The sequence below is a fragment of the Giardia intestinalis genome, chromosome 3 (assembly GCF_000002435.2).
Source record: "Giardia intestinalis strain WB C6 chromosome 3, whole genome shotgun sequence".
Classification (NCBI taxonomy): domain Eukaryota; phylum Fornicata; order Diplomonadida; family Hexamitidae; genus Giardia; species Giardia duodenalis.
The window spans coordinates 1,377,072-1,401,959 of record NC_051858.1 but is presented as its reverse complement, the minus strand read 5'-3'; the positions used below and the strand labels follow the sequence as shown (position 1 = coordinate 1,401,959).

The 24,888-nt window shown below is 49.3% G+C and overlaps 14 protein-coding genes and 1 non-coding gene across 15 annotated transcripts; 9 read left to right on the top strand and 6 right to left on the bottom strand.

Moving 5' to 3' along the window:
* Nucleotides 1–45: 45 nt before the first annotated feature.
* Nucleotides 46–738, top strand: GL50803_006436 (Guanine phosphoribosyltransferase; the record flags this gene model as incomplete). Its single annotated transcript, XM_001710151.1, has 1 exon — nucleotides 46–738. One exon carries the CDS (start codon nucleotides 46–48, stop codon nucleotides 736–738), a length of 693 nt encoding a protein of 230 aa, XP_001710203.1.
* A 27-nt stretch (nucleotides 739–765) lies between these two features.
* On the bottom strand, nucleotides 766–2,397 carry GL50803_0014203 (Ankyrin repeat protein 2; the record flags this gene model as incomplete). Its single annotated transcript, XM_001710148.1, has 1 exon — nucleotides 766–2,397. One exon carries the CDS (start codon nucleotides 2,395–2,397, stop codon nucleotides 766–768), a length of 1,632 nt encoding a protein of 543 aa, XP_001710200.1.
* A 55-nt stretch (nucleotides 2,398–2,452) lies between these two features.
* On the top strand, nucleotides 2,453–6,145 carry GL50803_0017318 (Kinase, NEK; the record flags this gene model as incomplete). The annotated part of the gene is made up of 1 exon (XM_001710145.1): nucleotides 2,453–6,145. The coding sequence occupies one exon, from the start codon at nucleotides 2,453–2,455 to the stop codon at nucleotides 6,143–6,145; it is 3,693 nt and encodes a 1,230-aa protein (XP_001710197.1).
* A 253-nt stretch (nucleotides 6,146–6,398) lies between these two features.
* Nucleotides 6,399–7,364, top strand: GL50803_0024636 (Replication factor C, subunit 3; the record flags this gene model as incomplete). The annotated part of the gene is made up of 1 exon (XM_001710143.1): nucleotides 6,399–7,364. The coding sequence occupies one exon, from the start codon at nucleotides 6,399–6,401 to the stop codon at nucleotides 7,362–7,364; it is 966 nt and encodes a 321-aa protein (XP_001710195.1).
* A 5-nt stretch (nucleotides 7,365–7,369) lies between these two features.
* On the bottom strand, nucleotides 7,370–7,441 carry GL50803_00t0004. The gene has a single exon. It is a non-coding gene; the product is annotated as a tRNA-Thr (tRNA).
* A 118-nt stretch (nucleotides 7,442–7,559) lies between these two features.
* GL50803_004371 (Kinesin-8) lies at nucleotides 7,560–9,893 on the top strand (the record flags this gene model as incomplete). Its single annotated transcript, XM_001710139.1, has 1 exon — nucleotides 7,560–9,893. The coding sequence occupies one exon, from the start codon at nucleotides 7,560–7,562 to the stop codon at nucleotides 9,891–9,893; it is 2,334 nt and encodes a 777-aa protein (XP_001710191.1).
* A 31-nt stretch (nucleotides 9,894–9,924) lies between these two features.
* On the bottom strand, nucleotides 9,925–10,287 carry GL50803_004369 (Rhodanese-like domain-containing protein; the record flags this gene model as incomplete). The annotated part of the gene is made up of 1 exon (XM_001710138.1): nucleotides 9,925–10,287. One exon carries the CDS (start codon nucleotides 10,285–10,287, stop codon nucleotides 9,925–9,927), a length of 363 nt encoding a protein of 120 aa, XP_001710190.1.
* Nucleotides 10,288–10,311: 24 nt separating this feature from the next.
* Nucleotides 10,312–10,845, bottom strand: GL50803_004368 (Ankyrin repeat protein 1; the record flags this gene model as incomplete). The annotated part of the gene is made up of 1 exon (XM_001710137.1): nucleotides 10,312–10,845. The coding sequence occupies one exon, from the start codon at nucleotides 10,843–10,845 to the stop codon at nucleotides 10,312–10,314; it is 534 nt and encodes a 177-aa protein (XP_001710189.1).
* A 7-nt stretch (nucleotides 10,846–10,852) lies between these two features.
* Nucleotides 10,853–12,514, top strand: GL50803_0017316 (putative Inorganic polyphosphate/ATP-NAD kinase; the record flags this gene model as incomplete). The annotated part of the gene is made up of 1 exon (XM_001710136.1): nucleotides 10,853–12,514. One exon carries the CDS (start codon nucleotides 10,853–10,855, stop codon nucleotides 12,512–12,514), a length of 1,662 nt encoding a protein of 553 aa, XP_001710188.1.
* Nucleotides 12,508–13,074, bottom strand: GL50803_006054 (putative RNA binding; the record flags this gene model as incomplete). Its single annotated transcript, XM_001710135.1, has 1 exon — nucleotides 12,508–13,074. One exon carries the CDS (start codon nucleotides 13,072–13,074, stop codon nucleotides 12,508–12,510), a length of 567 nt encoding a protein of 188 aa, XP_001710187.1.
* Nucleotides 13,075–13,163: 89 nt separating this feature from the next.
* Nucleotides 13,164–13,970, top strand: GL50803_006055 (FtsJ-like protein; the record flags this gene model as incomplete). Its single annotated transcript, XM_001710133.1, has 1 exon — nucleotides 13,164–13,970. The coding sequence occupies one exon, from the start codon at nucleotides 13,164–13,166 to the stop codon at nucleotides 13,968–13,970; it is 807 nt and encodes a 268-aa protein (XP_001710185.1).
* Nucleotides 13,971–13,976: 6 nt separating this feature from the next.
* Nucleotides 13,977–15,002, bottom strand: GL50803_006056 (uncharacterized protein; the record flags this gene model as incomplete). The annotated part of the gene is made up of 1 exon (XM_038046222.1): nucleotides 13,977–15,002. One exon carries the CDS (start codon nucleotides 15,000–15,002, stop codon nucleotides 13,977–13,979), a length of 1,026 nt encoding a protein of 341 aa, XP_037901864.1.
* Nucleotides 15,003–15,146: 144 nt separating this feature from the next.
* On the top strand, nucleotides 15,147–21,995 carry GL50803_00113740 (uncharacterized protein; the record flags this gene model as incomplete). The annotated part of the gene is made up of 1 exon (XM_001710132.2): nucleotides 15,147–21,995. The coding sequence occupies one exon, from the start codon at nucleotides 15,147–15,149 to the stop codon at nucleotides 21,993–21,995; it is 6,849 nt and encodes a 2,282-aa protein (XP_001710184.2).
* A 20-nt stretch (nucleotides 21,996–22,015) lies between these two features.
* GL50803_006060 (uncharacterized protein) lies at nucleotides 22,016–22,387 on the top strand (the record flags this gene model as incomplete). The annotated part of the gene is made up of 1 exon (XM_001710130.1): nucleotides 22,016–22,387. The coding sequence occupies one exon, from the start codon at nucleotides 22,016–22,018 to the stop codon at nucleotides 22,385–22,387; it is 372 nt and encodes a 123-aa protein (XP_001710182.1).
* Nucleotides 22,388–22,490: 103 nt separating this feature from the next.
* On the top strand, nucleotides 22,491–24,794 carry GL50803_0014104 (putative serine esterase; the record flags this gene model as incomplete). The annotated part of the gene is made up of 1 exon (XM_001710128.1): nucleotides 22,491–24,794. The coding sequence occupies one exon, from the start codon at nucleotides 22,491–22,493 to the stop codon at nucleotides 24,792–24,794; it is 2,304 nt and encodes a 767-aa protein (XP_001710180.1).
* Between the last annotated feature and the right edge of the window lie 94 nt (nucleotides 24,795–24,888).

The following is a 24,888-nucleotide window of genomic DNA, read 5'->3' as shown; positions in this document are numbered from 1 at the left end:
CAAACCAGTCCTAATAATTGCAGTTCAAAAAAATGAGCAGAAAAAATGATTTGCTCTGTGACAGGAAAGCCGGTCAAGGATGTACTCTCAACGTTTTTCAAGGACCGTAACGATGTACTAGAGTCAGAGGTGAAGAAATTCCACCTTCTAGCCACTTTTGAGGAGTGTAAGGCGCTTGCAGCAGATACTGCGCGCAGAATGAACGAGTACTACAAGGACGTCGCAGAACCTGTCACACTTGTCGCCCTGTTGACCGGGGCCTATCTCTATGCATCGCTGTTGACAGTTCATCTTACATTCCCGTACACCCTCCACTTCGTGAAGGTCTCGTCGTACAAGGGCACGAGGCAAGAATCTGTCGTGTTTGACGAAGAGGACCTCAAGCAGCTCAAAGAGAAGCGTGAGGTTGTGCTTATTGACGAGTATGTCGACTCGGGGCATACCATCTTCTCCATTCAGGAGCAGATCAAGCACGCTAAGATCTGTTCCTGCTTTGTTAAGGATGTGGACGCCATCAAAAAGCATTCAGCACTCGCGGATACCAAGATGTTCTATGGATACACGCCCATGCCCAAGGGTTCATGGCTGATCGGTTTTGGTTTGGATGATAACGGGCTTCGCCGCGGCTGGGCACATCTGTTCGACATAAATCTTAGCGAGAGCGAAGTGACAGAGTTCCGAAGGCGCCTCACAGAGCACATTAAAGGACTCAACATTAACGGTGTTAACAGATATTAACCCTCGGGATATGCTAGTGAATCGTTGCTAATTTGTGTATACGACATAGGAGGCCTCTATGACTACCCGACAGAGCGGGCAGCGGTTGTCGCGGAGCTTGGCCTCACACTCCCGACAGGTGACCATGTGTTGGCAAGGAAGATAGAAGATCGTTGCACGGTTATCTAGGCAGACAAGGCAGGCATTTGCGCGAGATCCAGCTGCAAGAGTCACCTTTGCTGTCCTTACAGTATCAAGCGAGTCACTAAGATGGCGATCCAGCTCTTCAAGTTGACCCATGTCAAAAGAAGCAAGATCGCTGGGCTGGATCGGCAGGCAGGTGTGTGCTTTCGCAGCATCTCTACCAAAGTGGTCAGGCAAAGCAGCAGCTTGGCGTGTAAGGGCTTCGACCTCATCACCCTGGACTTGCAGTTGTTGCTGGAGCTGGCGGATTTCTTCTTTGCAAGATCGGACCAAGTTCTCTAGCTTTTCAGAGGCGATTCTTTCCCTTTTGAGCTGCTTCGTGAGAATACCGATTGTCCGCTCCTTCTCTACAAGTTCGCACTGTAGTATCCCTCCTGCACGTGTTCCTGTTTTCTTAAGCCGAGTCTCTGTAAGATCATTCAGCAAGAGCGAGCGATCGGCGATTGTAAGTCCTTCAGGTGTCTTTAGATTGATACCAGCGGTGGACTGCAGGATAAGAGAGCGGACCGCCTCAGTAGTTTCTAATGGCCGCAATACCTCTGCACAATCTGAGTTTCCAGCCTCTTCTGCGCAGAGGTAGGCAGTCAGGCCAGTGTCACTTACAATGCCCTGCTGCAGAGGCAGTAAAAGCTTCACTACTGCCAGGTGTCCACTCCGAGCAGCGTACATGAGGGCTGTCACATGATCCTGGGTATGGATGAGCCCCTCGCCCCCGAGGAGCAACTTGCAACATTCGAAATGTCCAAACTCTGCCGCACACATGAGTGCTGTCTTTCCTTCCTGAGTGATAAGCCCAACCTCTCTTGCCAAGAGCATTCGCACTATGCGGTGGCTGCCATACTGCGCAGCTAGCATCATTGCTGTCATGCCCGAAGCAGTGCTACGCCCCGCTTCCTTTTCTATGAGCAGGCGGCACACGTGTTCATATCCAGCTTCTGCAGCAAGCATGAGAGCCGTCATTCCATTAACGGCCGACTTTCCGACCTCTGCTGAAACTAGAATCTTACAGATTTCTTCAACAGCTGCACCACCGTCATCGCCCCAAAGAGATTGGCCGATGTCATCGAACCGGCTATCAAGAGCGTGCATCATAGCTGTCCAGCCGGCCTGGTCCTGAATCCCTGCCTCTAAGGGAGCTAAGAGAGAGCATAAGCCGACACGCTTTTGTTTTGCAGAGATCATTAGAGCTGTGCGCCCAGTATTATCAGCGACGGCTGCTTCATGTGCAATCAGGAGCTCTGCTACCTCTTGCATACCGCTAGAAACACCATGCATCAGAGCTGTCCGTCCAGAATGATCGCGAATCCCCTTTTCAAGGGAAGCCAAGCGTTTGACGATGTGTGTGTGTCCATTTTGGGCAGCGTACATAAGAGCTGTCCAGCCGTGTTTATCTTGCTGGCCTGCATCTCTCTGTATCTCAGAATCTGGCGGAAGAGCTCTGCCAGAACGTGCAGCCTCCATGAGTCGTGTGTCCATTGTCCGCTAAAATCTGGAAAACATTGAAATTAAAAAGAGAGTAATTGGTGTCTACATGCCTTCTAGAGGTGATCGATACATCCCCGAAGCTGCTCCGGATCTTCCTCAGAGATACACAGTCGACTCTGTTCTTAATAGCGATGGTGCAGAGACTGTTTTTCTGCTTCACGATACCCATCTGGCCATGAAGCTTCTCGGGAAGCAGGTCGCATACTACGCCGCCTCTGCTGCAGACCACTCAGAGGTTATCGGACAGACGTTTATTTTAAAGCATATAGAACACCCAACTCTTATGAAGGTTTATGACATTTTCTACGCTCCCTACAAGTCGACCTTCACCCTAGTGACGGAGTATCTACCAAGGAGCCTCTACTCAGTAGTCGAAGACGGGTACTGCAATGGTAAAAGACTCAGCGAGGCGGCCATATGGGACTATATCGCGCAAATAACCGATGCGTTGATCTATCTGCACAGCCCCTGGAATAAGAGCTATAAGGACTCGCAAGGAGAAATTGTCCAAATTGGGCGAATCGTGCACAGACGGCTCACCCCTAGGAACATCTTGTTCAATAACGTCAATCAGCTCAAAATCTCCAATTTTAGCATTCCTACAGCCGTTGATGTAATGTTTTCTTCTTTCCCATTGTTCGACCTTGCATTTATGGCCCCCGAGGTGCTATCAGGCGAGGAGGCTTACTCCTTGAAGTCTGACATATGGTCCTTCGGGTGTGTGATTTACTACATGTGCACTGGACAGCCGTGCTTCTGGGGCAGGACGCCCAGCGAGCTTGCCGACAATGTTGCAAGCGGTAAGTATGTCTCTTTGAGAGACGCCGGGGCGAACTACTCTGATTCTCTTCAGTCTCTGATATCTAGATTTCTTCAGCTTGATATGGCCCATCGTCCTACGTCTAACGAGCTTATGGAGCACCCCTTTATTATCAGAGCAATGCGCAACCTTGGTCTCGTCTCCCACAGTTCAAGCCCAAAGTATGTGCCTCCCCAGCTTGAGCAGCCACCAATTGCAGTCAATGCAGAACTGTCTAAGAACTTAATCAACCTTGTCAATCCTTCTGCAAACGGCGTTAGTTTCGAACAAGTGGAGTTCAGTCACAAGACACCCACCACGGCGATCAAAAGCGCATTGTCCACTGTTCCACTGCTATCCTCCTTGAACAACTCTGGGATTCATGGCGTAAACGATCCCGAGCACGTCGGTATGGACAAGAAATCTAGCAAGGGATCAATACCTTCTCCGACGACCTCTACGCAGTCTCTCACCGGGCAGCCGTCACTCGATGGTGACGTTTTTTGTCAGCAGATGCAGTACGATCAGCAAAGTAGCGACTTTAGGCTTCCACCCAATGCAGGTACGTTTAAGCAGGCCATGAACCGTTCCAGCAATCTTTCTCTTCACCCCGATTCTCACCAATCTTACTCACGGGATAATCAGGTCTTTCCGCAGATCCCAGGCAGCGAGTTGCACCATCGTTCCAATCTTAGAGACGTTCCTGAACAAAACGAAGAGGATGGATACTCTAGCAACCCTGTGCCAGACAATCCTGTCTTTGGAGACGGCTATGAGCTAACTTCATCTATATCACTGCAGGATGCCTATCCAAATGCTGTATCAGAACCCCGTCCAGGGAGTGCCTCTACTAAGAACGAGCCCGTTGTGACGGCGACTGACCATGGCTCGCTTTTCACTCGCGAGTCGTTGAAGGGTAGATCAATGAGGGCGGACTCTCTGGGAGGGCTTCATGGTGCACACGACGGAGTCTATCGCTCAAACACTTACTGCTATGATGACGGTGAGCTGGTAGGTGCAGATAACATTAACTTCAGCAAGATGCAGCCCATCTCTGACTCCGACCATGACGATAGTGGACATCTCCATACACCTCGAAATAATGACATCAATATGTCTATAACGCCGCGTGTGGATCAAACAGACTTCTATGGGGAGGTTTTCCACGATGGAGAAGACTACGATAACGGCTCTCCGGCCAATCTTGCTCCGCCATCGGCCCAGCAGGGTCCCCATCCTGCAATTCACTCTAGCTACAATGGTTCACGGGTGGATACTAGCGAGAGTATCAAGGAGGCCATTGCAAAGGCAAAAAACGAAATTTCTATCGACCAGGCGCGGGTCAGAGATGCCGACATACCGCAAACCGGTGACGATTACAGCATAGTCCCCGTGGACCCAAAGGTGAACCCCTCAAGTGGCACTAAATCGGTCCGCATAGACCCTGCTTTTAACACAGACTCTGTTCGCGTCGGGCAAGATGCATCAGTAAGGAGTCAAGTCAATGATGCGTGGCAATCCAATGACGCTATCCGTGACCCAGTGGCTAACGAAACCATAAGCAGCATCGCAGTAATGCGCTCTAGTCGCATAAAGCCCACTGTTAATTCGTTCCAGACGCGCATGGAAGACGCTGTTGCAATGCGGAGAGCGTATTCAACCATGAGCGAGACCGAGAAAAGCATGATGAGCTTTGCGGGTGCCTCAATCAGAGAGCCTACAACCATGTCCATGCGAGCACGGAATATCATGTCTCAAAACATCTATCAAGATAATTCTTTCAATAACCCTGAGGGTGAGTATTACACTATGGGAACGGGGCCGGCACACGACGGAGCCTCGAGGACGCTTCACGAGGCGCGATCTCAAGTGGAGCAGAATGACCAGTTTGTTCATACGAAGGCCAGTGGCCACGAGCTGCTTGGGGACAATTCGTATGTGACACCGGCCGAATCCGAAACAGACAGGTGGTGCGGGACAACTATTAACGGGTTTCATCCTACAATGTCTTTCCGGTTAAACATTCAGGAAGACTCTAACTTCCAGGGACGAACCCCTCTCATGGAGGCGGTGATTAGTGGATCCGTTGATATGGTTAATCAGAGGCTCACGTGGGCTGGTGCACAGGACAACCTTGGGCTTACAGCACTCATGTTGGCTGTTATCAATAAGAATGTTGAGATGGTCCACATACTATTGCCCTACGAAAAGCAGATGCAGGACAAGGCAGGATGGACGGCCCTCATGTGGGCATCGCACTACAACCTTGTATTTCTCATCGAGACCCTATTCGTGGAGGTCACGATGCGTGACATTTACGGACGCACGGCTTTAATGATCGCAGCCCAAAATGGATATGTAGGGGTTGTAGAGAGCCTCTATCAATCTGAAGCATGCACCCAAAGAAAGGACGGGTACACTGCCCTGATGCATGCTGCAAGCTGCGGCGTTGTCGAGGTTTGCTACACACATACTGACCGCGAGCTCGGAACGCCGTATCACTCTTCTGCTGGTAGTAACGTAACAGCTGCTCAGAAAACAATTGAGCTAATGCTGCTGACCAAACGTGGAACAAGGCAAGATTATATTAACATTATAGAGCTTCTCCACAAGAATGAGTCGGGACTCACCAGCAACAAGCTTTGCTCATACGGCGCTGGGCTCACGGCTCTGATGATAGCAGCCAACTTTAATTTTGCTCCCGCTTGTTCTATTCTTTATGAGAGCGAGAGCACCTTTTACCAATCTGATGGAAAGCGCGCGGAGGACTATGCAACAGAGAGTAATGCCAACGATGCACAAGCTGCTCTTGAGGGGAAGACGCATTATCAGCACGTTAACTTTGTTGATGCTGAAGCAGATTTGGGGTCCGTTGAGGTCCAGGGTGCAAAACCTAGGCGTCAATCGGCAAAGAAGAATCGCATGAATGCACATAGCTAGATATTTAGAAGACAAGGAGAGCCAGAAAGGAAATGGTTACCACATCTACTAACTGTATTTCTTCAAGCTCTTTCCTGTACCTCAAGATTACTTTTAGCTCAAAGATTTGTCAACATACCCTGTGCTTACGGTGCAATGAAGAACTTCTAGCGAACAGAATAGGCGGCCCTTCGGGTATTATCGCCAGCATACAACGGACAATTGCTACTTGCAGCTATAGCAGGCGGCTGCATGCTAGGTTTTAAAACAGTAAATGATTCCTTGGGTTGAGAAGTACCGACCCTCCACGACGGAGGGCGTTGTGTCGCACGAGCTGATTATCGCCGCCATCCGTGCGCTCATCCGCGAGGGCCGTCTTCCGCACATGATCTTTTATGGAAAGCCAGGGACTGGGAAGACCACTCTTATTAAGGCTCTGATGAATGAGCTCTTCGGGGACGCCGTCAGTACTCATGTCCTCGAGCTCAACGCGTCAGATGACTCTGGCGTTGATGTGATCCGACAGACAGTAAAGGGCTTTGTGACAAGTGGGAGCGTCCTGAGCCAGCAGTCTTCGTCTGCAACTAAGTTCAAAATCGTGATCATGGACGAGTGCGATCACATGTCGAGCGTCGCACAGGCCTCGTTGCGCCGCTTGATGGAAACCTCTATCAAGCACGCGCGCTTTTGTCTCTTGTGCAACTATCCAGAGAAGCTTCTTCCCGCCATCTTGAGCCGGTGCTGTGCGTTCCGCTTTCTTCCTGTGCCCCGCGAATCCTGCCTCCTTATGCTTGAGAAGATTGCAGATGCAGAGGGGATGCAGATGGCCCCAGGGGCCCTTGCCGCTATACATGCGGTTACCGACGGGGACCTGCGCCAGGCCATCAACGTCCTCCAGAGCCTCCACCTCATGACAGAGAAGGAGCTCGCCACGGCGGATGACGTCTATAAGCTTGTGGCGAAGCCGCATCCTGCCCTGGGACGGGAACTCTTGCGACCGATGCCGTACGTGGAGAAGTATGGCCAGATCCAGGGTTGTCTGGCTGCGGGATGCTCAGCCGAGGACGTGGTCCAGTGTGTGTTCCGGGCCCTGATGGCCTCGGAAGTGGAGCCGCGGCGGAAGGCCGAGGCGGTGCGGGCCCTTGCGCTCGTGGAGGAGGCGCTCGCGCTCGGGGCGACGCTCGAGAGCCAGGTCGCGGGACTCTCGGCGGCGCTGTGCCGGCACGCTGCGGGCGGGTGAGTAAAAGCCGAGAGCGGGAGTTGAACCCACGACCTTAGCATTACGAGTGCCACGCTCTACCACTGAGCTATCCCGGCGCGCTGGGGAGAAACAGCAGCAGACGTGCTCCCCATCCCTTCTTGCAAAGGGGCTGTTTGCGGGGTGGGGAGTGGCGGTCTGGCCCGGGCCTGCAAAATCGAAAAATCGAATTTCTCCATGGATGACCCCGAAGCGGACTCTTTCCCTCTCGGCTCGTTTTACGTCGTCGTGCGGGTCCGTCCCTTCAACAGCAAGGAACTGGCCCAGGCAGACACCCGCGACGTCGTCTCTGTCGTCGACGCCGAGCGGCTCGTCTTCGACCCAAAGCCCCGCCACACAGCGGCGCACAACCCTGGCGCCCACAGATACCGTGACACAATGTTTTCGTACAGTCACGTGTTCGGCACAGAGTCCACAAATCGACAGATATACGAGGACACAGGCCGGCGTCTCATTCGGCCAGCTCTCGACGGCTACAACTGCTCCATTTTTGCTTACGGAGCCACCGGTGCAGGAAAGTCTCACACAATGTCTGGCTCGGATGCATCTGGGCCAGGAGTCATCCAAAATACTCTTCGAGACCTTTACGAAGAAATCGCAGTTCGCAGGGCGCAGAATTGGCAAGTTTCGGTTTATCTTTCATACTTTGAGATCTATAATGAGAACGTTCGCGACCTCCTGAGCACTACGCCGGCAAAAACCCTTGCGCTCCAGGACAGAGGCAGCGAGACAATCATTGTCGATCTAACAGAACACCAGCCAGATAGCTCCGATCATGTTCTGCAGATCATTCACAAGGCATCCCATGCACGCACGCAGGCGGCTACTGCGGAAAATGCAACGAGCTCGCGCTCGCACGCCATTCTACAGCTTCGCATAGAGCAGAAAAGCATGGACACACAGCAGGAGCTTATCAGCAAGCTTTCTCTGATAGATCTGGCTGGCTCCGAGCGGGCGAAGAAGACCTCAGCGACAGGAGAGAGGCTCATTGAAGGCATCAATATCAACAAGAGCCTTCTGGTCCTGGGGAGCTGTATCAATGCACTCGTGCAAGCAAGCAATAAGCGATCTAACGCAAATATTGCAGCTGCACTTCAAACCACGACGTACATTCCATATAGAAATTCCAAGCTTACACGCATTTTGAAGGACTCCTTGGGCGGTGCTAGCAAGACAATTATGATTGCAAACGTATCACCGGCCGCATACCACTTTGATGATACCTATTCCACCCTAATGTATGCCAGCAGAGCCAAGGCCATAAAGGTCAACGCGACGCGGCACATAAAGTCCGCAGTGTATTCTAAAGCAGAGCTGGCCAATCGGGTTTCGATGCTAACGCTAGAGAATGAACGGCTGAAGAAAGAGGTTGCAACACTACAGGCTATGATTCACCAGACCACGCTGCCATCCAGAAGCGATAGTAAGCAAGACCAGCTCCCCCAAGATGAGCCTGAAATTTTGGGGTCGACTGTCCTGGATTCTGTGTCTCTCCACGGACTAATTAAGGATTTCGGCGCGGAGGTCTATAAGCTTATCCAGGAGGTCAACCTAAATAAGCAACGGCTGTTCGATGTGAAGTATCAACTGGCTATAGCAAAGGTGGAACGTGCCCAGTGCGAAAAGGGGGTAATGAAGGGCCCGGGCTCTGCTGGGCGATTACTCAAGTACAACACTAAAATATCAGACCTTAACGCTAAAATACACAAGCTGCGCGACTTGCTATCCCATCTAGATCTGCAATGTAAGTCCAGATTTCGCGATGTTGATGCTCTGAAGGCACAAATTAAAGAGATTCCTAATACATCGCTTCAGGAGATGTTACTGGACATTCTAAAGTTATCGTCGATGTCTCTTCGAGTCGAGAATTTGAGAACAAACGAAAGCCTTCTCACAACGCATATCTCTAGAATGAATACATCTATTAACGAATGTAGGGAAGTGATAAATGTGGCTGCACTGCGATCTGTTGAAGATCTGTACACGATGGCAACGCTAGCAGACGAGAAAATGGCTCAGGAGACATGGGAGGCATTCAACTCCAAGTTAAATAGTATTCTCTTCCTTACAAGCAACTACTTTGAAGACATCAAAGGTCAGGAGACAGGCCCTTCAGCAGCAATCCCAGAAGCAGCAAATAAAAAGGCAGACGCCGTCATACCAATAAGAGCTGTAGGTGCATCTCTGTCCACAAGGCAACCGACCGAAGAAGGTACTATGGGCATGTCGCTGGGAATGAGCGCTCATGCCTCAACCATGGACCTGACAAGGAGGAGCATAGTCGATTCACAATGGGCTAGCAGCCAGGGAACAAGCTCCTTAAAGCCGGCTTCAGAACTCAGATCGTACAAGGAAGAGTTTGCTGACCTTTATCGGGCGTACAGTCAATGTCAGACCCCACAGCTAGGAAGCTCTAGGGCACGCACTCCGCTGTCTGGGCGCTCTGAACGGCCGTATCGGCGGCAGGGCACCAGGCAAGTGTCTTTTAGAGACCCTCCGCCCCGTAGTTAGACGTAAATGACACAGCAGAGCCCGCAGTTATCTATTTACTCTCTACGGGACATCCGACAATCCGGCCCAGCGGCCCGTAGTACTCGAGCATGGCCGTGAAGCCCCCGGTAACAACATATATCTTCTTCTGAGGAAAGGCGGAGCACAGACTACGAGCAGCCGCAGGACCGCGCTGCTGTGAAAGCATGCAATAGCAGACAATCAGATCATAGCGGTCTAGCATCTCCATGACGTCTTTTCTTCCGTCCAGAATATCTCCAACGGGGATGTTAACACTCCCCTTGTAGTGCCCACCCGTGTCATAGTCATCGTCCCGAACATCTATAACAACAAATCTATTACTTGTAGAAGTTAAGGCGTCGAGCTCTTGAGGTTGGATTCTCTTGAACGTCATTTATTTACTGAGGTTTAGAATGTTTTATGAGCTTGGCTCTAAGCCGCTATCGACGTCGTTCATAGCCAGAAGGGGCCCCAGAATGGCCTTGTTCTGGCTCAGAGTAGCGTTAAGAATGTTTGCGGGATCCTTTGACGTAAAGGACCTTGTCAATAATTCCAGTACGTTGAAGTCTGTGGCTGTGTAGCTCAGAAGGAACTTTACGATATGATGGTGCCCGCGCGCGACAGCTATAGCAAGGGCGGAGGCACCCTTGTAGAGTGTTGTTCTCACCGGTGGAGAAGAGTCGTCTGTCACTGGTAGGAGCTCGATAGTCACGTCTCTATGCGTATATAATGGCAGCTCTTTATCAACAAGAAGCTGAACAACGTTCAGTCTTCCCGAAAGGCAGGCCAAATGCATGGCGGTAAAGCCTATGTAATCCTCGAGCCCTAGGAAGGACTTTTCCAGATATCGCCCACTGTAAAAGCTAGAGAACTGCCGGATGAACTTCGTGTGCCCGACATATGCATAGGAGAACCAAGGATTCTCTAGCTCACGAAGGTCTTCAAATGACATAAAATTAATGGACCAGCTTGTGCTGAGTGCTATCCGCGACGATCTAGAGAAGGCACAGAGGCTTCCTCTGCCGAAACTTCTGGAACTGATTCGTCAGAAAGAGGTGGCTCTTGGCTCTTCTTTACCTGTCGTCGCTGAACCTGTTATTTCTGATTTTACCGACACCCCCTTTGACTTTTTACAACAGCAGCTGGCAACAAGCGATGCCACAGATGAGATGTCCACAACGTCCACCTTTGTCCCCATAAAGGCATCCCAGCACAATAGACAGCTCAGTGCATGTAGCATTTATAGTCAACAGAACCTGTCCAAATCCCTCACTTCCGATTCTAGTGACAGCGACTCAAAGGAACCGAGTGAAATAGCCAACTGCGAGAGTACGGATAGCTTCAGTTTTGAGTGCAATATGAGCCAGGTGAGCAGGACCATCTCCAGACCAATTTCTTCAAGGAGCTCAATGCACAGCATTGCTCAACACATGCCTCCGAGCATAACAAATCTTTTGGGTACCAAGATGCTAGGGAATCAGGCACTGACTGGCCGGATGGCCAACGTGAATCTGTCGAAATATCAAGAGCACCCAAAGCGGATTGGAAAGCTCGTCAAGTATATTAATGGCCTGTGGACCTGGGAGTCTCCGCCGAGCAAGGTCGTTCTAGTGACAAAGCCCAATGACATAGAGTCTGAGTGGCATCTGAAGCACATCTTTGCTTGGTTTTCGCGCAAATCCATAGCGGTTTACGTTGACCCTCTTGTTGCTCAGCGCTATACTGGTATTACGGCCTTTGACCCGGACCAAATTAATACGTCTAGTATAGACCTTGTGATTTCCATCGGCGGAGATGGTACCCTGCTTTACATCAACTCACTTTTCCAGCGCTATTGTCCACCTATCCTGCCATTTAACTGTGGTTCACTGGGGTTTCTGACACCCTTCTCGCCCAAGGATATCGACAAGAAGCTCTCTTCCCTGTTTGACTCTCCTTTCTCTATCACCGAGCGAACGCGTCTCTATGCTGCTGTTATTTCGCCCAGCAGCGCGTCCCAGCAACCGGCTTCACACGTGCCGGCCCTTCCTCATTCAAATTCCATGCGCAATGCTCAGACAAGTCAGAAGAAGAGATCCTATACAGTCCTGAACGAGATATCCCTTATGCGCCAAGAGTCCAAAGACGTGTCCGACCCCATCTGTACTTTGGACGCCTACGTGGACTCTAGGTTTGTAACAACCATACAAGGAGACGGGGCATTGGTGTCCACCCCGAGTGGGTCCACGGCGTATGCACTGAGTGCAGGAGGTGTCCCGGTTCACCCTACCCTAAACTGCATGCTCTTGACCTTTATCTGTCCACACGTTATGTCTGGAAGACAGGTTTGCTTACCAGGATCCTGCGTTCTGAAGTTGAAGCAGCCACGAGACTCTCGCGGTTCTTGTGCCGTTGCATTTGACAATCGCATGCGTCTAGAGTTACTGAGAGGCGAGTTTCTTCGGATTCAGGTCTCCGAGCATTGCTTCCCCACTATCAATGAGCTGGATAGCAGCACAGATTGGTTTCGGGCGCTAGTGCGGTGCTTAGGCTGGAACGTCCGCATCAGGCAGAAGGCCTTTGATGCGCGGGATGCTGTTAGAGAAAAGCACGTCGGTGATACGGACAGCGACGATCAGTAAGTGATAACACTGGGACACAGATACGGTTGTTTACTCTCTGTCTCGTTGCCCTCTGCATTCTCTGCGTTTTCTGCCTCGTTACCGTCCATTGGTGCATGGTAAAACAGAGGGGGCATCTCGTACTCGTACCCTAGGTCCTTTAGCTTACCTAGTGTTCGCAACCGAGCACTCTTTACCGTCTCCATCTCTGCCTCCCACTTTTCCTCGTTCTTAGGCGCATTGTACTCTTCCCTGTATATGGCCCGGTGGGGAGTGGGTTGACGTTCATATTCACACCCATGCCAGAATAAATTGTCATTCCACGTCTCCAAGTAGCTAACCTTCAGTATCTTATTAAACATAAGGTAATTGTTCATCGTCTCTGCTGCAATCTTTGCCACCGCGCGGCTAGCGAACTTCACATATCCATACCCGCGCGACTTCTGCTCCTTGTTGCGGGAGACACGGACCTGCAAGACTTTGCCAAACTGGCTGAAAAAGCATCTCATCGGCCGCTCCATGAAGCAGTGGGGCAGATGGCCCACGTAAATCACGCCCTCATCCCCCTTTCGGCCCGACATTCTGTTAACCCTTCGATTTAATTGAAAAGGATGTCAAGAGATTTTATCAAAAGATTTTAATAGTTTTTGGCACAAAGGCTGCACAAGAAATGTCGAAGGATAAGCGCGATATCTACTACCGACTTGCAAAGGACGAGGGCTGGCGTGCACGGTCCGCCTATAAGCTCTTACAACTGGATGAACAGTACGACCTCTTTCGTGGGGTGACGCGTGCCGTGGATCTTTGCGCTGCCCCGGGGTCTTGGTCGCAGGTCTTGTCACACAAGCTCCCCGCCGATGCCATTATTATCTCGGTCGACTTGGCTCCAATGGCCCCTCTTCCCCGGGTGACTCAGATACAAGGAGACATCACCCGAAAGGAGGTGGCCGATAAGATAATAGAGCTTTGTCACGGCGAAATGTGCCAGCTCGTTGTCTGTGATGGGGCGCCGGACGTAACTGGTGTCCACGATCTGGATGAGTATGTGCAGGCTGGCCTTGTGGATCATGCAATGACTCTTGCACGGCAAATTCTTGCACCCGGCGGAACATTTGTGTCAAAAGTGTTTCGGGGAGAGTGCCTGGAGTCCCTGTTGCGAAGGAATGCGCTGTCATTTTTCAAGACCGTCGATATATCCAAGCCAGACGCAAGCCGAGCGTCTTCAATGGAGTGCTTCATGGTGTGCGCAGACTATGTGCCGGAAGGAATACCCTACTCAAAGGACCGCGAAGTATACTATTCACAGTGTGGAGACTTCAGAATGCTAGATAGTAACCGGTCGTATCCCACAAACTTTTCGCTCTGCACAGACTCTACGCTTATAGGGTCATCCGTTGGAACTGTGTCGGAGAGGCCCTCGACTTGTCGAAACTCTTTTACGCTGGACTTTCTTCTTCGTGAATCCATTGACAAATAGTCAGTATCAACTTCTGGGAGATTTGGAATCACCGCTCACGCTGCTCTCATTCAGTTCTTCATTTGCATACCAACTTTCGTATCTCCTGATAATGTTTGTGTGTGTCCCATCCTTTTTCCATTGAGATATATACTTTTGGATGATTGGGTATTGCAGATATGGCCCTACTTCTATAATGTTGCTAGGCATGGCCATCATTAGGCTGCGCATAAACTCAGCAAAGTCCTTGCTACATCCATTCGACTCTGCTAGCTTTACGATAAGGTTGGCAATACCAGTAGGGCTGGTTTTTCGGTATGCCCCTATTTGCTGGGGGACCCTGTGTACTGGGAGTGATCTGAGCAGGATACACTCGCAAAGCAAAATTGCCAGGCTCCAAAAGGAGATAGAAGAGGGAACACGCCCGAAGGAGCCCCGTGTGGTCATTCCCTGTCTAAGCTCTGCTTGGCTGGGGATTCCCCACGGCGGAATGTAGAGCGATTCTAATGCCCCGTTGCGTCCGTGGATTAGCGTGTGAGTAGTCTTGTCGACTCCGTACCTGCAACTAGTGAGGTAGTAGTTGCTTCGGCCCTCGTCCATCATAACCGTATCCAGCGTTATAAAGCCACCTGCAAGCTCTTTGCCGATCGTCCTCCCATACAGTTCAGAGGCCGCAAGTGCATCCAGTAACTGTATGGACATGCTCACAAGCTCCTCCTCACAAAATCGCTCATTGATTAGTTTGAGCTCCTGCAGTACCGAGCCCAGAGAGCTCAGATTGGTCGATGTACCAACACCTGCCGGCAGAAAGTGAGGAAGCTTCGGCGATAGTACAATGGGAGGGCTCGGAGAGGCTATGCTTCCATTTAGCCACTCGCTAAGACTGACCTCGTCCAGATTAACTATTCTGTGTTGTAAGTGCTGAGCATCGGATGGATCCTGAACAGAGCTGATACTGAAGGAGGTGTCTCTATGCTGGATGTTCTGTTGGTTAAATGTTAGATCTGCCTGGACGGTCTGGACCGGTAGGGGTGGAGCCAGGACCGCGTTCATTTTATCAGCTGGCTGGTTCGTACTGGTTTGCCCAGAATAGTAAACCCCGCATGTTACTTACGTAATGTTTATTAGAGAACGCGATCCGTAGTAATCCTTAGTATTAAAACCTGGCCTATGTCGGAAAATTTCCAAAAAGCCGCAATGAGTGAGTCGCTTTGCATGTTTCAAAATGCTCTCCCTGCGTCGCTAACCAGTTGGTGCTTTCTTCCATGGGAGTCCAGGGATAGGGCACGTGAAGAATCCGAGGGGGCCGTTGCGTCCCTGATCAATGGCGTGGTTCAAGCTGCACACTTGGGAGACGATAAAGGGATGGTACAATATGTGGAAAAGTACTTCTGCCTCAGAACAACGGGGCACCGCTTCAGCGAGCAGGATAGGGTGATCTTGGCAGACATCTTCTTACGTAAGGCCATCGACATCTCAGAAAGTCAGTGTATGCCGTACGTTGATGTTGCTAGGTACCTTAAGATAGGCGCAAATCTGCTACAGAGCGACCCGCCCCCGCGCATCGTTATAGATTGGCGCCCCCTCATGAAGCTCTTCATACGGCAGGTCTTCATAGGGACATCTATTCTTCTCACAGATAACTACGACACTGAGCAGAGATTTGGCATAGCGTGTGAGGACACATTCTTTATTCTGGCCAGATACTATGATGTCTCTGAGTGGCCTTCCATCAGAGAAGAAATTGACCATTACATAGCAACAGTAAAGGGAAGAGACAGTATCTTTAGGTACGTCTGTTTTCTCACCTATTTCCTCCCGTCGACCACCTCACTACCGCTCATGGGCTTTTATCTCTACAAGAAGAATCTTACAGAGAAGAGATTAAAGTTCAATCATCCTATATTCAGCACCGCATATGCATCAATAGATGACTCCATGCAATCAATAATTGAGACAACTTCCTCATTTCTGCTCGCAACACACGACCTTTATCAGAGCCTTGTTGATGAGCTCATAGACCTCCTCTCTGCATACCAGAATAACGGGGTAACATTTTTTCTCATGCAGATGCTCACCTCATTACTAAATACTCGCCCAGATATAGATTTTACCACCACTCGCTACATTCACGTAATCTTTAAAGTCATAAGCGTTTACTCCGGATTTAGATATCAGGTAGACTCTTCGGCACTTTCAGACCTCATATTTTTTTCAGAGCCTAAGGAGGGGTACCGAGACGAACTCGTCATCCCCGAGTGGGTCTTTACTTTAGTGAAGTCTCCCATGCTGATGGATAGACTGGTCACCATGACAAGTGACCTGACATTTAATATGATATATGCCGGTGTGCGCTGGAACAATTTTCTGGCCATGACTTCCAATGCAGAGAACCAGGTGGTCACCTCTGAGAACTTTATCAAGGATAATATTTCGGCCGGAAAGAACCCTTTTTACAACTTTTTCCTGCATTACTTTCGATCTCTTCCTCAAAGTTATGAGAAGTTGGCCGTTCCAACGAGACAATTCATCTTCATTTTTGCTCACACCCTGAGTTTTCATTACACTACCCAGCAGTGCTATATACGAATGGTGCAACCTATCTATCAAGGCCTCCTTCCCTTTCTGTTTACCATTGATCTTGGCATTTTCTATCCCCAAGTATATATAATCCGTGACATACTCTTTAATCCGGCCAATTACCAATATGCAAATCGCGCTATATGCATCTCTATCACTGAGACATTGTTTAAGGTTTATCCATCTGTGCTGCTGCCCCGGTTGGCGTGGCTTATAAACACTACTGTGCACCAACTGGAGGACCGTCAAGCGTGCTACAAGTTTGCGTACTACACGACACTACATGCGATGCCAGCGTTTATTGAGAAATGCTTTGATGGCCATGCCCATGATTCAGGTGCAAAGGTTCCTTCTGCGCTTACTCACCTGATTGATGATCCCTGGGCCCACGTGTGTGGCCCAAACACCATGGACCAGCTTACTCCAGAGTTTCTGGTGTTCGTTTTTTCAGTTTATAGTCGATTTTTATCAGTAATTGACCTCAAATTGTGTCAAATTTCCTTACTATTGTTTCTGCACCTATTCTCAACGATCCCATTTACTCAAGAGCTTGCTGATGCACACCCCCAGCTTGTTGACCTTGTTTCTCTCTATTTAGATAAGGTGTTCACCTTGCTCGCAGAGCTCAATGAGATATCTAAGATGTCTCCAGTGTCGAAGGAGATGGATCAGCAAAGCGCTGACCTCAGCTTCAAACCACCATATGTATATGATAACTCTAAAATCTCAATCAATCCACACATTCTCCGCTTGTCCTTTGCGTCACTCTTGGCGAATATGTCTCCTACCTTACTAAATAGGCTTATCATTCCACGCATTCTTGCATTTATCAAGGAGAATGAGCTGCTGTCGATAAAAAAGAAGATACAGGCTGTCTTTAGCGGCGTTACTATGGGACTGCTTTCTGGTATGCGCCCAGATGGTTCTTCCCCAGTGACGAGCCCTAAAAATAGTATGTTAAATACTCTATATAAAATCGTTCTCGATAACCACTTCCAGGGCTTCTCCACCCTGAAGTGGACGCTTGTGCTACTCCAGGGGCTGGTCCGGTTTGACCATTGTGTGCACTTGCACTCACGGGGAAGTGAGCTCCGCTCTTTCCTGCTGTCTCTGATGGATAAGCCTGAAGTTCTCCTGACTCGGGATGACACGGTGCAGCTTGTGCAGCGTTCTTCCGGCAAGTGCGTAGACTATCCTCAGACACTCTATATACACCTCCTCAAAGTGTTAAGGGCGTCCTGCAGAGCCCTGACCCTACCATACCCTATGGACTGGACCATAGGCCAGCCATTTGATAGGCACTTTCCCCTATCTCTCTGCACACCAGAGGACAAGGAGGCCAGGATTCTATATCACCGATTGAAAATCTATCCCCAGACACAAGTTATCTGGTCGCAACCAACCCTGGAGGGGCGCAGCTGGGTGATGACGCTCATGCTTCCCTTTACCAAGCTACTCGATGATAAAATTAAGCAGAAGGAAGATATACAGAACGTCCTATGGTCATACAAGTTGATCTTTAAGGTGCTAGCACTGCTTTCGAGGTCCTTCTACACTCCCTCAAAGGATCCAGACACAACTTCAGTACGGAAGAAGCATCTGTTGCATACCCCTCATATTCCGCAAATGATACAATACTGTGAGTCGTTTGGCATCTCCCCCGATGCGCCACTGTTTTCTCTACGGCACGAGCAGATGCGTAAGTACAAGATATTGCCATCTGATCCACGTATTTATCTGTATATGGGCGTAGATGGGCCTACTGAGTCAAGGGAGAGCTCGCTGTGCAACTGGATGCACACCCTAACAGGAGCCCGTGGAGTGCTAGAACATCAGGCTGCACATCAGCATCAGGCTGGATCATTCCCCCTTCCTCTGTCAAGTGATTACCCCGAAGAGCTCACTAACGCGTTGCTGGAAGTCTTGAAAGACAAGCTGGCGTTGCGCGGTCCTAATTCCTCTTCTTCAATCAATTGCTTGGACAACACAGATACCATAGACCTGATTGATATTTACGGATATTTTCTACGGAAAAATGAGCACAAAGTATTACATGCTACCACTAGCTTTGCATTGACGGAGCCACCTTTGAAGCAAGCTCATGTAAAAATAAGGCCTCCTGCCCCAGAATATTTTGTACAGGAGACATTTTACGAGGGATTTCTTCAATACTTGGGAAAGCTCTTCCAGTCTTCTCTTGTCGAGCCGCGATATGCCAAACTCATAGCCCGGACGATTGAGATAGCAGTGACAAACAAGGCAGGATACAACTTAACTAAAGCGCTGATTGTGGCTCGAACTATATCCGATAAACTTTGTTCCTCCTCACTGTATGCGCTCGTACCAGACTTCCACTGTACTTACGAACGCAATCTACGAGGAATGGGTCTGCACCTTGCCCGGCACGCTTTTGGAGAGACAGACAGCTACAATAATTCGCCAAATATTTTGAGGTACTACTTACAAATGGCGGAATATATCCTTCTTCTATCTGTGAGCTATGACGAAAGCGTTTCAAAGGTGGCCATTTATGTGTTAGGAAGATTGATGAATGTCTTGGACATTGAAGGAGACTGCTATAGATTTTATTCTAGATTGATAGAGCCGTGCTGCAAGTACTTGACTAAGTACGAGGAGGTCCGTGCAGATCAATTGTTACCATCGTCCTCATCTAGTGATGCTGCTGACGGTACCTCTAACGGAGACAACGGATCCGAAGCTGCCCACTTCGATGAAAGCGACATTTCAAAGATGCAAGAAATTATCATGGAGGAGGTGTCTGAACGACTGGAGCTCCTCGCCAAGGAGGGTGTTCAAATTACAGAGGATCTTATGAACAAGGTGTTAGCTGAAGTAATGGCCAGCTCTGGACTGAAGGCAAGCACTGCTGATATGATCGCACAGCTAACTGACGATGAGAAACAAACCATCAACCCGGAAGAAGACACCTTTGAGGACACACGAGAAGAGGCCACCACTCCCTCGCTCCCCGCTTCGGGCACACACATGACACATCTTCGCGCTGCTAGAACGGTGCGATACTTTCTGCATCTCTCTCAGTCGCTAACTTTTTATATGAAGAAGAGCAGTCGGTTCGATGACTTTAGCCGGCTGTTCAAGCATTTATATGAGTGTAAGAATGAAACAGTCCATGTCGATGCAAATGAAATGGCAAACTACATGATGTACTGGGAGCCTACGCACCCTGCTATGGAACTGAGTCTAGGAGGCCTGGGGCTCATTTCCATTCTGAATCAATCTGACACGCACGGTAAGCAAGGCGTGCTTGAGCTATACAAGGTCAGGCTTCCCTCGAGGGTTTGTCCTCTCATGAGCGCGGACCCTCTCAAGACAATACTGCCCCTTTCGGCGGATGACACAGCCCTGCTCAGCTCCCGCAGAAAGAGGGAGGCCTATGCATATGTTGACCTCTTGTCCCATGCACAGAAGAATATGATCGCCAGCCCAGATATCCACGGCGATGCATGGCGGAGCGTGTATGTGTCGGCTAAGTCACACATTCTAGCAATGACGTATGGACTTCCAACGGCCATCGAGTTTGTAGACCGCCTTCTTGATTGCATCCTGGCTGGAAATGTCATGCTGATGGACCCGCTATTAAGCGACATTGTCGAGCTGACCATTTTCTACAAGCCGTACAACAATTGTGGCTATAAGTTCCCAGACACGATGCTAGGGTTCTACGAATATCGAGATGAAGTTGTAACCTTCGCACGCACCAAGTATGAGCTCCACTTGGCTTCATTTTCAGACCTGCGCAGCTATCTCCAACAACCAGATACTCAAAAGAAGCTTGCTGATGTGGTAATGAAGTTCACAACTCTCAACTGTCAGGAACACCTGTCACACGATGATGAATCGGAGATGTCTGTAACGGATTTAGACGCAATCTTCCTAACAATCTGGAGCAATCTGTGTGCCATCGCTGGAGATCAAAACAGCCTTGCCATGTTCATGCTTAGATATATAGAGCGGTATCTCGTAGAGACCCCAGCAGAAAAGCTTCAGAAGTGCGGCGGTCATATACTGGCTGAAGTTGTAGGAGCAGCCATCAAGTCTTTGAAGTACATGGACAACATAGAGCACAGGATAGAGGAGGCCTCAACACTGTTTGTGAGCATTCTCAGCCAGATAATTCAAAAGGAGGATGTGCAGACAGGAGAAACATGGCAGGTCCTTATAACCCTGCTATTTGACCATAATACAAAGGGGCTGTTAGACTCTATAGTCACTAGGTATATCTCTTACATTAAAAAGGCTTTCGCTGAGGCCAGCACAAGTGCAAATGTGCGTGCCAGCGCTCTTTTGTTTTTGGGGTTTTTCATGGACGCTGCGTATGGGGTCAATCGGGATCTGCAGGAGCAGATTGCCAAGGAAGTTGTTACGTTTGTGATGGAGAACGAACTCTATAATGCGCTCAAAGTTTTACGCGAGGCCACCACAGCTGTTCTCGGGGTATCTCTGAACGTTCTTTTGAAGGCCAAGACTAACGCAGCAGCAGCAATAGCAACAGCAACAGCAGAAAAAGAAGAAGAGAACTCAACCAGCACTCTCTTGCAGCGATATTGCAGTCTGTTCAACAGGGCTGTTGAAGCATGGTCTGTAGACCCAGCACAGGATGAAAAAAGGCACACAAATCTAATTTCAACGATTGTGCAGGGAACAGCCTGCGCCAGCATTTATGGAAAGAGCATCCAGCTTTCGCAATTCATACTCCATAACTTCCTTGACTCTCTGGTAAATCTCCAAACTCACAAGGATTCAACAGAGGTGAGAGCAGAGGCGTCGGCCATGATCCTTCTGATTGTCAGTGCAGAGCTTCCCATGGACTTGATCCAACGGCTACTCTTCGAAACACTCCCGGGGCTAATGCAGAAGTACGCAGGAAGGTGGCGCTCTATAATTTGCATATATGAGTTAGCTGCACGACTGTTGAAGATAGGATCACTGAACATGCTCTCGAGCGATGAGGCAGGAAGCCTGGGGGCATCCCTAGAGGTGCTTACACGTTCAGTGATGAAGTTGTACATAATAGAGTACGGGATCACTGTGCAGCATGACGAACTAGTAAGCGCCACGGGTGAATTCTTTACCGTTCTTATGAGTGGGATGTCGTCAGCCTTCCAGAAGCAGGCTCTTGCAGATCTCATTGCTGCTGGCAAACAGCGCGGGGAGCCTAGTAAGAGATTGGTTGTTGTTGAATGCATCTCTGCGTTCCTAAAGTCCTGGAATGAGCACATACCAGTACACGTAATTGATGCGCTCATATTTCTTTCCAAGTTGGGTGCGAGCAAGCACGAGGCCGTCGTGCAATCTGTGAAGCGCTTCTTCCTGTGGTTCTGGAATCTGTACTATATGAAGTTTGATCAGATAAGTTGCGTTTTTACTGATCAACAGATTGCTGCTCTCAAATGTATGCGCGTCAACACAGAGTACATCATATAGTGAAATAAAAAGCCTTCCTTATGTCTGCAGTCCTTCAGAAATCGAATCGTGGGTCCTACCAACGAGTACTCCACGGGCGAAAAGCGCCCGAAGCCCAGATAAGTACTGTCGATGGTATCACGACCCTTGTTTCAGGAGACACAGTTTCAGGAACAGCAACCGGCGCAGTTGGCGGGACCAAGGGAAGAGCATGTGCACAAGAAGGACCATCGCATCTACAAGGCAGACCCGCAAATGGATTCGCAAAAGCGGGTAAGGAGGGTAGGAAAAAGGGAGCCGGTGACTTTCAATCCCATGGGAACAGAGCTAAGGGTGTTGCCGCTTCTTCAGGCAAAGCTCCATCGCACCTGCAGAAACCGCAATCGTTTTCCGGTTTAGGGCGTGTTCTCTAAGGCCTCCAAGGGACTTTAACTTGTGCAAGCACATTGGATAGTGCAAAAAACTGGAAATTTAAATAAAATTGCACGGGTTGTAAAAGAGTTTTGACCAGTGTGCATGTCGAAGGAGAAATCTGAGCTGAATGCATACTGCCTGCAGGTTGTTGTGGGATCGATGTTTGTCGGTTACAACGCTCCTCGAGGGTATTACGTCCTCAAGGTCTCTGTAAAGGATCACAGGAAAATCAAGTACGTGGCCGTCTCCTCCATAAAGTCCTTTCTTCTTCCAACGCAGACCAAGGATTGCCTCACCCGCTACAAGGTCACGACTCAGATTATTGGTATAGAACAAAATTGTTACCATAGTGAGCCTTTTTACATTCATGAAGGCAACCAGACAATACACTTCAACACAATCCTAACCTTCACCGTCGGGTCTAAGAACAGACAAATCTCATGTGCTGTCATATCCTTTAAGCTATACTACGTACCATTTCCCAAGGAGTTCGATAGTGTCGAAAAAATAATTAATGCCGATGAGAGCCAGTACATCAAAGCGTTTGACCAGTCGTTGTTCGAAAATCCTAAGCTCAGCACGGTGATGAAGAGGAGATGCTACCTGGATAATTTCTGTGTTCCATTTGCTGGCTACCACATTGAGACTTTTAACGTGACGGATAATTTCAAGCTAGAGTGCTTTGTGAGCAATTTCCTAACGTCAGAGAAGACAAAGCTCATGATCTATGACATGAATGGGGTTGTCTCAGAGTCGACAGATCTCTCAGACAACTTGGAGGATCCTCGGAGGGTTCTTTCCGGGAAAGACGAGGAGGAAGAGGATGATGCTGGAAAGAAACGTGACACAGGAAAGGGTGGCTCAGAAAGACAACTCAAGAAGTTCTTGAATAAGTCCAGGGTCGAGTCCACGGACATCAGTCAGCGATACAACTCTCTGAAGACGATCCTCTATGATGTCTGCGGTTGTACGGTTGAGAAGGACCCGATCCTCAATTCTGTAGTAGTTTCTATCGACAACGTGGCGGTAACCCCCCTCAACATAGCATTTGTTCTCAAAGCAGCACGATCTGTGTACCTTAAGATGCTCCCAAGCTTTCGTGCGCAGTTCTATGGCTACCTGACTCATCAGGATCTCAAGGCAATGTTTCAAGCGCCCGACGCCCACAATGACTCCTACTACACAGAGCTGGCTTGCCAATATCGCAAGGCGATTAGGGCACTCTATAGTCCTCAGACGTCCATGATCACTTCACGCGTTGAGGATGCGGTTGAGGACAGTGACAGATCAGAACAGTCAAGCAGAGCAAGCAGTAGGTCGGCAAGTGTGAGTGCTAGTTCTGGGGCCGTTAACCCCTCATATGGGAACATTCCATACAAACCTACGGTGTCCACTTCTTCTGCTATGCCAACGAAGTCAGAACTTCTAGACATCATAATGCAAAACAGGAAGCTCTACCCGTATGTGCGTCCAGAAAAATATGTCATTGAAGCACCCATTGTTTTCGTACGCTCATATACTCAGGGGTCGGCGCCCACTGATGATAAGCTGACTGTTGCATCATTAGAGCCACCAGTTGCCAACAATGTGTACTACGCCGTATCTTCTAATGTAAAGAGTGCTCGCAAGCTTCTTAGCGCCGATTTAGATAAGATTAACGTTTACATATATCTACACGGGCTCCAAGCACAGCATCTAGATATGCTGGCCATAAGCGAATGCCTGGCTACTTTCAGAAAGGGAAAGTCTCTTGATATCCTCTGTGAGAGCTATGCAGACAGCTCTGCTGCACCTTCAAAGGAGAACGCTAGCAAAATATACAATGAGATCTTCTCCAAGCTTTCATCTCGCAATGTAAAACTGGACTCCCTGCAGAGCATAAACTTTATAGGCCATAGCCTGGGCGGGTTGCTCTGTCTCAAGGTTGCATCCATGCTACCGCCAGATCAGCAAGAAAAGCTGGGATTTCTTCTGACGATCAATGCACCTATTACAGGGACAACATTTAAGAGCAATCTTGTGAGTATGGCTGTCCCGTTCATTACCGGAAAGATGCCCGTTATCAAGGAGATGAAGGACTGCTCCAGCGATGGGATCATCTACACTGCAGCGACTCAGTTCCCCGGCTTCAAGCAGGTTTACTTTGTTGGTACGTGTGGAGACGGTTTTGTGCCCTTTCGGTGTGCAACTGGAATGGGAATAACAGAAGATCAGGTGCTGATCAGCAGCCTTTTGGCCAAGAATATAAAGAGTTCAGTCGTTAAGCAGGCAATCGTCTGTTTTGACGCCGGAGAGCTGAAGGAAAATGGGAGTGGCTTGAACAACATCATCGGAAGGACGGCCCATTTACGTCTACTGGAAGATAGACAGGCTTTTCGTATGGTACTAGAGGCTCTAGGTTTTTAATTTGTAAACCAATCTGGAATGTGTCGTGGTTGTCGTTTGGGTGTCTTCAGCACCAGACGACAGACGACATAGTTCGACCAAAGGTTGAGCAGTT